Raw genomic sequence first — 12,214 nt, 5'->3', positions numbered from 1 at the left:
TTATCAAACATATCATTAATTATATGAGACCGGTCATTTGCTCTTATTATTGGTTAACTCATTCGTTTGTTCGTTCTTTCATTGATTTATATGCTTACCTACTTACTGCCTGAGTAAGCGACTGACTGACTAACCAAAATGAGCGTTCGACCCGCTGAGAGAATTACTGACCGACCAGCAGGCCGACCGAAAGGTGATTGACGGTCTACTTGACAAAAGACAAATTGACGAGATTGCACCACTACCTTTCTGAATGAATAATTAACTGCTTAATCGACCAGGGGACAGACTGATTCGTCTTGTTTAAGGACATAACTAAAAATATAGCTACCTTTATCTTCCATAACGATCATTTCCAAGTTCGCAGGAGCTTTAGAACTTCCTTCGGAATAAAAGGAAACTATCAAAACAGAACTAGAGCCAGTCTTGATTGTCCTTCCATTGTAGGCACTTGTGATTCTGTGAAGTTGGGTTTTGATAGCTGTGCTTGCATCGGTAATATTTAGCTCAAATCCACTTCCATCAATAAGTCGCAAATGCACTGAGATCCTTCTCCCAGGTGGAGCTCTGAAAACCTGAAGAAAGCATAAAAATTTCCATTTGTTTCCCCGGAGGACCTTTCATTTACAAAAAGGGAGCAATATAAAGATACATATGTCTCAAGGCTACAAGTTACAACTATTTTTTATTTTTATGCAGGCACTCGATAGGGTAACTCTCTTTTAGAAAATCCAACACAACATTTTTACTATCAAGATCTCCTTTGCGAATACTTTCTTATTACAAAACATCCTGAAAACAACATTCGAGAGGTGCCAACTGACTTCGCTTGACAATGAAAACAGAAGAGGAGGCGTTGATGTAAGACTTTGCTTCCTCTAACTGCCAGAGCAAACTTATTTGATCATTCGTTGGCTAATTTGAAATAGTTGATAGCCGATGTCAGCAAAGGAATGAAACTCTTCTTAGCCATAGCCTGTCTTCGTGTACTTTAATCTTCGCCGCAATGCATAAATTACTCTCCCCTTTGAGAGAAAAGAAAACCCACTTCATGTAACGGGGGAAGAAGGGTTCTTTTACGATCTCATTATTTCGATAATCATCAAAAGTTAAAACTTTTTTTCATTTTATAGCGATCGCTAAGGATCCATAACTCTCAGCTCATGAAGACCTTTGTGTTCTGCTTAAGTGATTCGCATGCTTGATAGAAAAATTAAATCCCTCCCTACAGAGAGCTTGTCGTTCTAGCTTCTAGAACTTAACGATGTGCCAAAATATGACGAAAAGCCATTGTACATAACTACCATTTAGGAAACTCGGATTAGAAGTCGACTCAAAAAACTTGTTCGAGTGGCTTTGAGTTGATAACTTACTCCATACTCAGTTTCAACCAAATCGCTAAGACATTTTAACTAAAATACGAGATCCTACCTTATTGCAATTAACCGGATGATTATTTCCAGCGGCATTTAGGAGCAAAGGAAAAGAAGCTTTTTCTGAAATGACAGAACAGAATTTCACTGCCAGGCGCTTGTAGACAAGACCTCCTCCAAATCGTGCACTCTGAACTGTGACGTTTTCAATGACAACATTACCACCGGAGCTCTCGATGCTCACGCCAGCCAGCAAAGGCCTTAGGATTGAGGAATCCACTACGGTCAAAGGTTTGGCAAGTTCTCTTATATTTAAGCCAGAGGCGCTATCGTTAATTGTAACATGTTGTATATCAGGAGCGTTTTTCATGGCATTCACGCCCACGAGAGCATTCACCATGTCCACGTGCTCCAGCGAAGAGCTACCAAGTTCCTCTGAGGAATTCGTTGGCTCGAAGTAAATACCTTTCCAGTAAACCTTCTCGGAAAAATAAGGCAAGAGAGTGTCACATTCAATGCCAACAGTCCAACCGTAAGCTGAAAATGGGAAAAAAAAAAGGTAAAGAAAAAAAACCTAATTTCGCAGGAGGTCTATGAGTAGTCGATTTCATAACTTAATGCTTGCAAAAAGGCCGTATTGATATTGTTTCGGGGTCTTTGACTAACGTTTACCCATGTAAAGTGAGCTAACTCTTCGCCGTTTCTTTCTTTTTTTTTTTATCAATCAAACAACTGTCTCCTTGGGTCTAAAGATGGATGGATGATTCGGTTTGTCTTCATCGATAAAGCAAACTCCTAGAGAGTAATATGTTAGTTATTACCGTCAATGTACTTTGTACCCCAAAGTCACACAGTATGCTTGGGCCGCTTGTGGTTTAATATCAAACATCTTTGCTCTTGTAACACAATATTTCCTTAGTTGGGGATATGATGCGTGACGAGCAAATATCAAGTATCTTTTGCTCTCTCATGTTATATTTTACTTAAGTTGTCGTTACTTTGCGTAAAACTTTACTCGCATGAATTTTACTCGTACTTTTTCGTATTTTTTACTCGTATGTCTTCGTATGTATTCGTATGTACCCGTATGTTACTCGTATGTTTGTCGTATGTATTCGTATGTATCCGTATATTCCGTATGTTACTCGTATGTTACTCGTATGTTACCCGTATGTACTCGTGTGGTGTTTTAGTCATGTTGTTACAGTTACCCTAAAACAGTCCGGCCATAGACGGTTTAATCCATGCGGGGGGGGGGGGGGGGCATTGAGGCCTCTGGGAAACCGCAAAACCGGAGAAAAGAACCTCCAAAACCGAAAAACTGACGAAAAAAGGCAGCAAAAACCGAAAACCGCATGCAATCCTGACAAAACCGCCACATTTTCACGTTTAAAGGGGTCAAAAAGGACAAACCGAAAACCGCATCAGACTTTTCGTGAAAACCGAAGACCGAATGCAAAATCACGTAAATTCCGCAAACCGCTCTGAACATCAAAACCGAAAAACCGAACCAGTTTTTGGCCCAAAAACCGAAAAAACCGATCCAAAAAACAGTCACAACCGCAAAACCGAAAATCCCAAAGCCCCCCTCCTATACCATTTCCTGTGATCTGACTGGTCTAGACATAACGAAAACAAACTGATGTGGCAGAGAGAGGATTGAGACGAAACTTTCTTTAGCTAGCTTTTTCGTGACGGCCATATAGTAATGCGAGGGGGGCGGCAGAACAGAATTTAACATTTTAAGAGGGACAAAATTGACATATTAATGTCTTTATGATTGTATTACAAATCTAATTTTCGACAGACATGTTACCACTATTCTCGCACTTTGCGCGGATATTTTGCACGCACACACATTTTGCTCGCAGTGTTTTTTTAGCCAAATTCTATTCGTTTCCGATGAGATGTCTAAGAAAACACCTGGTGGAAGGTAGCGACCGATGAAATAACATAATTATTTTCTTCAATGTCATCAGTAATTTCCACATGAGTGTTGAACGAAATGTCTCGTATTAGAAGTAGTTCTGGAAGAATTTAAAGGATCTCACTTCGACCAGCTTTAGCCGCAGGTTGCATTTTTATGGACCAAGACGAAGTATATAAAAAAGCAAAAAAAAGGAAAAAAAATTGGCCAATATGCAGCCATCTTGAACTCACAATTGGTCAATAACGCATAAAATTGAACCGAAAGCTTAATTTTTTTAATCTAAGCTTTTGTTAGACTGTCTTACTTGACAACACTTTGTCATAAAGTCCAAAGACTGTTCTCAAGAAGGAAATAGATTATCCATGAGCTGAGACGAGAAACAAAAGGACCTTTAAGAAACTGTAAAAATCAGCAGCTGGCAGAAACAATGACCCCATGACGGTCTTGGTGTCACGTTCCAGGTCAATCACCGTGATGTATGAGGCTGGCAGCAAGATCTCAAATTCGTATATTTAAGATCACTTCATACACGACATATGTGGTGAAAACTAAAGAAATACACGATATCTTGAAATTAAAGGAAACCGTAAAAGCTACAGATTGAGCAAAAGCGCGAACAAAAAATAGAACGTAACAAGCATGACTTACGTTGGATTTACCTTCGAGGGATAAAGAACTCCTAGCTTTAAAAAACTCTGAACTCCTTACCGTATGGGCGACTACTGAGAAGATCTGATAACTGATCTTGCAGCTCATGGAGGGGGGCTTTGGGATTTTCGGTTTTGCGGTTTTGACTGTTTTTTGGATCGGTTTTTTGGTTTTTGGGCCAAAAAGGTTCGGTTTCTCGGTTTTGATGTTCGGAGTGGTTTGCGGATTTTACGTGTTTTTGCATTCGGTTTTCGGTTTTCACGAAAACTCTGATGCGGTTTTCGGTTTCTCCTTTTTGACTCCTTTAAAGGTGAAAATGTAGAGGTTTTGTTAGGTTTGCATGCGGTTTTCGGTTTTGCTGCCTTTTTTCGTCGGTTTTTAATTTGGTTTTGGAGGTTTTTTTCTCCAGTTTTGCGGTTTCCCAGAGGCCCCAATGCCCCCCTCCTCATGGAGAGGGAATTTACTTAATACCTTGACGAGGAGGAAATAAAAATGAACAATGGTTTGTACTGTTAGCCGCAAATGGAATTTCTATAATCAATTAGTCAATGGAATTTTGTAAATGTCTTTGCGATAGAAAGAGAAGAACAAAGTTTCTGAGTGATAAGAATTAAAGTTCATCTCCGTGAACGTGACACTACGACGACAAGTCAGAACAACGGCGGCCGTGCGCTCTGACTAAACCAACGTGCAGTTGATTTCTGTTTTGATAAATGCGAGGTCTACTGTGATGTTTTTTTTTTCCAAAAGAAATCGTACATACCTCAAATTTACATGATAGTGATATCATGTGTATCCTCAACCGTCCCAAATAAGTCATCGCAGCTAGATTATAAATAAATTATGATTTCTTCCACACACTTCAACCGACGCCATCCGAACTGCCACTAACATAAAAGCTCTTTCTATGCTATATTAAGTGAACTGGGTCCCAAGTGCCATAGATATCAAAGACAAATATGCGGGACTAAAACTTAGGGCTAGCTTAAGTTTTTAAAGGTTGGACGGTGACGTCTTGTTTCATGACGTCATATTATGGACAAAATTGTCTATGGCCCGGACTAAAAGGACATTGCTGAGCTAATTTGGCGACAATTGAAATTCGAATAGTTTGTCGATAATAATTCTTTTTAAAGAGAGGAAGAATTTTTATTAGAGATAGAAGCCTGCAGCAAACAATAAAGCATCACTTGTGGTATAATAATTCATAAATGAACTCACCACAATAAGATCCATCTCCCCAAAGCCACCTGTAATGACAATTCCAGAGGCTCTCTTCGTTTCCTTGGCAACGAACGTTCTCTATTATCAAGGGGTGGCTACTGTAGTATTTGTAATACCGCTTTGCTCCGAGGAAGCCAAGATGTCTGCAGGCCACCTGAGTATCTGTGAAATCCCAAGAACTCCAGTCGTTGCAAATGGCCCCCCACTGTCCATTATACTGTAGCTGAAGGCGCCCGTTACTGTGGGATGTTCCATCTACAAGCCTTATTCCCCGACTGTAGAATTCAGCCTCGTTTGTGTTATTGCAAAAAGGTGTTTCTCCACACGAAACCGCTCGTAAAGTAATTCGACGCGAAGATGTCCCTTTTGCATGAAACGACCCACGAACACGAATACCCACAGATGGAACAAAATTCACATGCGTTCCAGGTTCTATTGTAAGAGTGGCATTCTCTGGGACAACCAAGTCACTGGTGACCAAGTATGGACCATCTGCACACGTGAGGGTCTGGTTACCAATGACAGTGCCATTCAATTGCCTTGAAATATTTTTCCCGCTCCCACAAAATCCGTAACCGAGAAAGATGGCAAGTAGTATGCAGTATCTTAGAAACATCGTGTCTACTCTTACCTGTTGTTAGGAAAAAATGGGAATGTAAGTCTCAGAACACCGAAGGCATTGAAGAGAGAAAGCCGTCAGAAATCCACCACGTTTTCTTTTTTCAAATAAAACAAGAAACACATTAACCTGAGAGGCATTTTGGTACATGAAGAGCAGACCACACTCCCTAAATTCACCCATGACTGGCGGTGGAGGAAGTTGCCATTACCATTATTATTATAATTAATGTTACCATTGATACAAAAAAAAAAAATAATAAAAAGAAATATATAAAAAAACCCACCCCTCTTCTACTATCTAAGGGCTGGGAAAGATGAAGAATTTGGAAGAAGGCGGGGTTACGTCCACCCCTAATGAGACCGAGTAGATACACCTCAAGGTTGTCGGCGCTCTGTAATTGATGGCATTCAAGCGACATATCGTTGCCTACATGGAATTTATGCTCGGGCAGCAAAGTTACAAATGATAAGGGACTGAGGATTTAAAGCAGTTCAAGTTCAAGAAATTGGTTCCTCCAACCGAAGTTTTTCTCGCCAGAGGCATGGAAATTGGGACCAGATATTTCTAGCGACTGGTCGGTTTTGTCTTAAAACTCAGTTTCCTAAAGTGCTCTTGATTGTATTTAAACTTAGCTTATAGTAAAACCAAATCGATCTCTGGTTTCCTATACAGTAAAAACCCGCGTGTAAGAACCTAGTTTTTTTTCATGTCTGGCAAAATAGGTTCTTATGTTTTGAGGTATTTACTGACAACTTAGGCAAAACAGGTTCTTAATAGGTTCTTAAAATATCTTTAATGGAATGCTATTAAATGATTATAATACACTGTGTACTGAACAATGTACTTAATTATACAGTTTATAAGTTTATACCCAGGAGTACATTTTTTTAACTTACTTTAATACATGACTGGGAGCCATAAATACAGTGGGGAAACTGTATTGTGACATGTTTTATAGAAGTATCAAATGTTATAGTTACAGACATGCTACAACATTGTTTCATTATCCAGAATGACTTTTCATATAAGAACCATGCAGGTTTTGCTGGTAAACAGGTTCTTATATTTTTGGGTATTAAAATCCGAAATTTGTGCCAAAAAGGTTCTTAATTACTAGGTTCTTACACGTGGGTTTTTACTGTATTATAACCGATGTCGGCCTCATCGGGGACTTATTCTTAGCACAATAAGGAAAAGCGACACTTTGTCACGCTTTAAACAGTGCGTGACTGAAGTGGGCGATAATAATAATACAGGTAGCAGAATATATTTTCTATCCATTCCTTTGAGGTAGTTAAAACAAAAACAGGACCGGCACAAACATCAAAGTAACGATATATCGATCATGTTACGCGCGCATGATTTTCCGAAAACTTTGGCGCATAAAGTTAGCATGAAAGGAAAAAAAAAATTAGCATTATCAACCTCATTTTTATGATCAGTAAGGTTATAGAGAATGGAAAACTATGTTCTATTTGATAAATCCATAATTTTAAGAAATCAGATTTCCACGGCAATCTCCACCCAGTCATCCGGCCACTGATATTAATATTATGAATAAAGGCAACCTGAGACAACAAGGGCAAATTTCTCGATGCGCCTTGAACACCAATTCTAGGAAATGTCATCAATTGTTTCCATGAATTCCAAGTACCAATTTTTCTATTTTCGCTTTACCACGAACGCGGTGATGTGTTGTTAAGTGAAATGTTACATGAGGATTTTACAGCTAAAAGAAATTAAAATGCTGCTTGCCACCCGTCCACGAAAAAATTGCATGTTTGTGTATCTCCTCCAAAATTCTGCCATTTTATGGTAGTGAATACAAAATAGAGACAAATAAAATCGATCGTAGAGGATCAAAGCTGGTGTAATTTTCCGGAGTGAATTTAGAAACCCGCGCATAAGTGGCTGTTTAACGTATCCGATATATAATTTTGAAATACCTTAGTTCGCTGCATGTTATTTCCTTTATACTCGACTAAAATCTATGATGGCCATGTTACTAGTAAAATCAGCCTTTCACACTTTAAAAATATTTCATTTCAACGATCCGTGGTTCCTAAGAAAGAAGTGACCCTTTAGAGCAATTCTCGAAAACGTGGTCTTTGGCTGAGGGTAATTTAACGTGTCTCGTTTGCTTCCAATTTACGAAGATAATAAAGTATTTTTCAAGCCATGGAATAGCATACTTAGAGAGCTTTAGTTATACCGTTAGATCATTCACACTTTTAATATTAAACTACGGTGCGATACTGCAAAGATCGCAAATTAAGTCAATCCAGAAACAAACTCAAAACTCAACAGTTTTATTACGAGGGTTGTGCGTGCTTTTAAAGTTTTATTACGACCTCTACTTATCTCAAGTTGCAAAACATCATCGCTTGGTCACGAAATAACTGTATTTGACATTGTGCATTCGTAAGAATTTATATAAGTCATGGAAAAGCCTAGTAATTTGTATGCACTCAAACAGGTTTTAATTCCAAAGTCCATGACGTATCATTCATGAATTTTCGATTATTGTTGTAGAGCGTTTTCAAGGCTCGATATTTCAAGCATTCTTTTTGGTTTACCTTTTGTTTTATTAAGTCTCGCCTTTTCGCCCCAACGTGCTATTTTGATGAATCTATAGTTTTGATGATTTATTTTTAGTGTGTGCTTGAACTTGGCTCAGCACTTACCGTGTTAGACATTTTAATCCCTTGATATGGTTGAAGATAACTAGTTTGCTAGGTGGTCATGTTTGAGTTGGTAAAACTGACCTTGAGTTTTACCCACACTGAACATCCTGTTTTGGAAGTTCCCACGGTTAGCTAACCCAAACATGTCTGTGATTTTTGTATTTAATACTGGAGCACTCCTTGCTGAAAGTAGTAGAAATAAGCAGTGGAACAAGAGAGAGAATAAAGAAGAAAATTACAGAGTCTCAGTACCTCTTGTTAATTTGCCAAGCGAGTGGTAAAACCCCTCAACATTATGTAGCCTGAGTTATGCCAAACTATTTTCTTGGAAATAATATTCCTATCAGCACATTTGACGTTTTCAAAACAGGTTTTAAAACAGGTTTTAAAACAGGTATAACAACATTGATCAGGGAGTTCTTCTTACACATTGGGCCGGTTCTGGTCGTGGTTTGCCATTATCGAGTCATTATCATTGCAAGGAAAACACATCGAGTAAATATGTCATGGTTTTTAAGAAAGATGGTTCTTAGTCTTGTCGCAAATTGCAAACGCGCTTCGAACTTAGAACTTTAACTAGACGAGGCTCATCGTCGGCGGAGGGCAATCGAAAAACTCTCCGCAGTTTTTTTTTTTTTTTTTTTCAATTCTCAATTTAATTTTATTTCTCATACTAATTTTTTTTTTATTTTTTGCATCGATGTTTTTGTGACAATGTTTTCCTTAGAATGGAGTGAATGGGCTTCGAAGAACTCGTATATATCGTTGTTGACTCGATTCCAGTCCTTTCTTATTTTCGTAGCGCTGTTCACAGAGAAAGAAGTTCTTGGAAAGCTGAGCTGGCCCATCAACAGATCGACACTAGGGTGACTTTCCCAATTGTAATTTCTTTCAGACGAAGACAACCTTTAGGGAAGATTTCTCAGAAAGTGTTCAGATCTCTAAAAACTTCGTTGCCTCTCCTAAGAGATATCAAGGTTCACCTTATGGTGTTATAGAGTTCTATAGAAAAAGAAGAAATTGGCATACTCATATAGTAAAATATTTTACCGCGAAGCGATAAAAATAAACACACAAATGCAAAAACAGTATGGGATGATAACTGAACTACTGGAATGATAAACCATTTACACTGAAACTAAAACATAGTTTAAAGCTGTTTCGTTAAACACATGTAGTTTAAAGTTCTTGTCTTCAAAGAGGTCGCTGAGACTAGTGTTTGACGACTTCACATGTAGCACTTTTAAATGACAGGTTAGTGACTACCTGAATTCTGCTTAACGCTCAGTTTTCTTTTTTTTTTTTTTTTTTCTTTCGTTTCTTTGTTACTGATATCCATTCGGTTAAATCTGGTTCAACTAAGCATTTTTTGTTGAGGGTGGATGAGGCATAAGGTTCGACCATTTTAAAACCATTTTCATGTCTTCTGTTTAGGAAACACTGAGGATATTTTGCTCTATCACTCGCCTAGTCACGTGCAAAACACAAGTAACACCACATCAGCCCACTTCAAGTACTGCTTAGATGACTAAAGTTTTCAAGTTTTCGCAAAAATATAGATTTCCAGGAAACTCTGGCTTTCAGTTATGAAGATTGAATGTTAAAGGCATAAAGTGTATCATACATAGTTTCATCAAAATGAGTTTTTGGCTAAGAAAATCAAAAGGAAAGAAGCAGAAAAAATGCAGAGGTGCTTCTTAATGCAACCAAGAAATCATATTTCACAATAAAAAAATTATTGAAAGTAAATAGCTCCCTTATTCTCGGCTTCTAGACCAGCAAAAATACTAATCCATCGTTCCCTAAGATGTCCTCGGCGAGTTTTTGATCTTCTAGCAACTGTTGACAATTCTCTCTGCGTCTGAATATCTCACCTTCTTACTAAAACTGATTTGCACTGTTTTAACCAGTGCACGAGGCTGGTACTTTTGGAGATCGAGCAATCCTAAAGGATTAATAGCAGAAAAAGGTTCTTTGAGAAAGACTCATGAATTTAAATGAAAAATTGAGCCTTCACGGATCAGTATAAAAGCATAATGAGTGGTTCTGTTTCTCGAGTTAGCCCTTTAAGGTCGGCACACACGAGGGGACTAGTCCCTGCGACTAGTCCGTGCGACTAGTCCCGGCGACAAGTCTTTGAAGGGTTTACACGAGGGGACCGGTCGCAGGGACTAGTCCCTTAAGGCGTTCACACGAGGGCACTCGATTGTACAAGAACATAGGAAAATTAAGAGGCAAAAGATGTTTCTTAGTCTGGGGCGTTACACGAAAACAATGAAAATTTGGTAACTTTTCATTGTAGCACTATTAAACATCAACGCAAATGAACTACACTTAGTCAGTCGGATTATTCATGCTTTTACGTGTTCCGTTTTTGTTTTTTATTTTTAACAGACACAGAGTCAAATAGGGTAAAAATTCCATCAAAACGGCTCCAAGGCATCTGCATATGTTTACAAAACTAGAAGTAGTTTTTTATTCTTCAGTTGTAGAAATCTAGAATTCACGGAAAATTCATAGAAACTGCAATGTTTACAAATCATACTGACCCGTGATTGGCTTATTTACCGTTGAGTCGCAGGGACTGGTCGCACAAACAGTTCACACGAAGGGACAAACATTTGTTTCATGCGACAAGTCCCTGCGACTGGTCGCACGAATTCAAACCAGTTTGAATTCGTGCGACCAGTCGCAGGGACCAAATTTTGGTCCCTGCGACCACAGAAATGTGTAGTTCACACGAAGGGACTAGTCGCATGAAACTGGTCGCTGGGACTAGTCGCAGGGACTAGTCCCCTCGTGTGTGCCGACCTTTATGTCTCCAAATTGAGCAAGTTTGACCCTCCTCTTCTGTTTCATTTCGTGTGAACTTGTAGTATGGAACTTGTTTTTTCTCGTACCCTCTCCAATATATACCGAATGCAAATATGGCGTCCAATTTGAATTGCCATTGTTCTGGACTCACTAACCTCGTCTTCACGTGGAAACACATGCAAAAGGTTATTACATGTGCGAGAGGCTAGTGAGTCCAGAACAATGGCAACTTAAATTGGCCACCATATTTGCATTCGGTGTATTAAAACCCCATTTACATCTAAGTTTAGCTGTTATGTTCACTAACACATTTTAAAATTTGTTTTCTCCATCGAAGCTGCATGGTTAAACCGATGTTTGTGGTTTCTCAACTTCAAATTTAGCACATTGAGAATAAAAGTTAGTGATTACTTGAATCTTAAGGAAAAAATTCAGTTGTTTAGTTCTCTGTTTCTGATTTTCCTTTGGTTACACCCTGTTTAACTAAACATGTTTTTCTGGTTTGAATGGGGTATAAGCCTTAACCGATAAAAATTCTTTCTTTCTCATGTCGATATTTGGTGTCAGCTTTACGCAGGAAATCGGCCATCTTCCTTGCCAAAATGTATTCCAACACAGACTTGCCTGGTTTCTACAACGCTCTTGTAAACGACGCTTGAAAAATTCACCAAAAGAAATTTCACAGTTCTCTTCTCATTCGCAATCAGGGAAGTAGACATCAATGCTTTTAAAAGTCTTCCTCACAAACTTTTAAACTGAGTCCTGACTACACACAATTCATGCGCCATTTTGCTGGTTGTCCACAACATAAATACACAAATGGTCATACCATATGTATATCTAAAGTAACCTTGTATTGTACTCGTGTATCTTTTAGGACCATTGAGTAACAGCCATCGATGAAGTGTATATTCTGGAT

General features: G+C 38.6%; 1 protein-coding gene across 1 annotated transcript in view; it reads right to left on the bottom strand.

Moving 5' to 3' along the window:
• LOC111345812 (protein bark beetle-like) overlaps positions 1 to 12,214 on the bottom strand; it is a 52,605-nt gene that overhangs the window by 34,204 nt on the left and 6,187 nt on the right. Inside the window, 3 exon segments of the mRNA XM_088760953.1 lie at positions 332 to 575; positions 1,432 to 1,910; positions 5,173 to 5,806. Of these exon segments, the coding sequence (XP_088617079.1) occupies positions 332 to 575; positions 1,432 to 1,910; positions 5,173 to 5,791 (1,342 nt within the window). The 5' untranslated portion in view covers positions 5,792 to 5,806.

This window comes from Stylophora pistillata, chromosome 5, assembly GCF_964205215.1.
Source record: "Stylophora pistillata chromosome 5, jaStyPist1.2, whole genome shotgun sequence".
NCBI classification, from domain to species: Eukaryota; Metazoa; Cnidaria; class Anthozoa; order Scleractinia; family Pocilloporidae; genus Stylophora; species Stylophora pistillata.
This window is presented reverse-complemented; position numbering and strand designations above follow the sequence as displayed.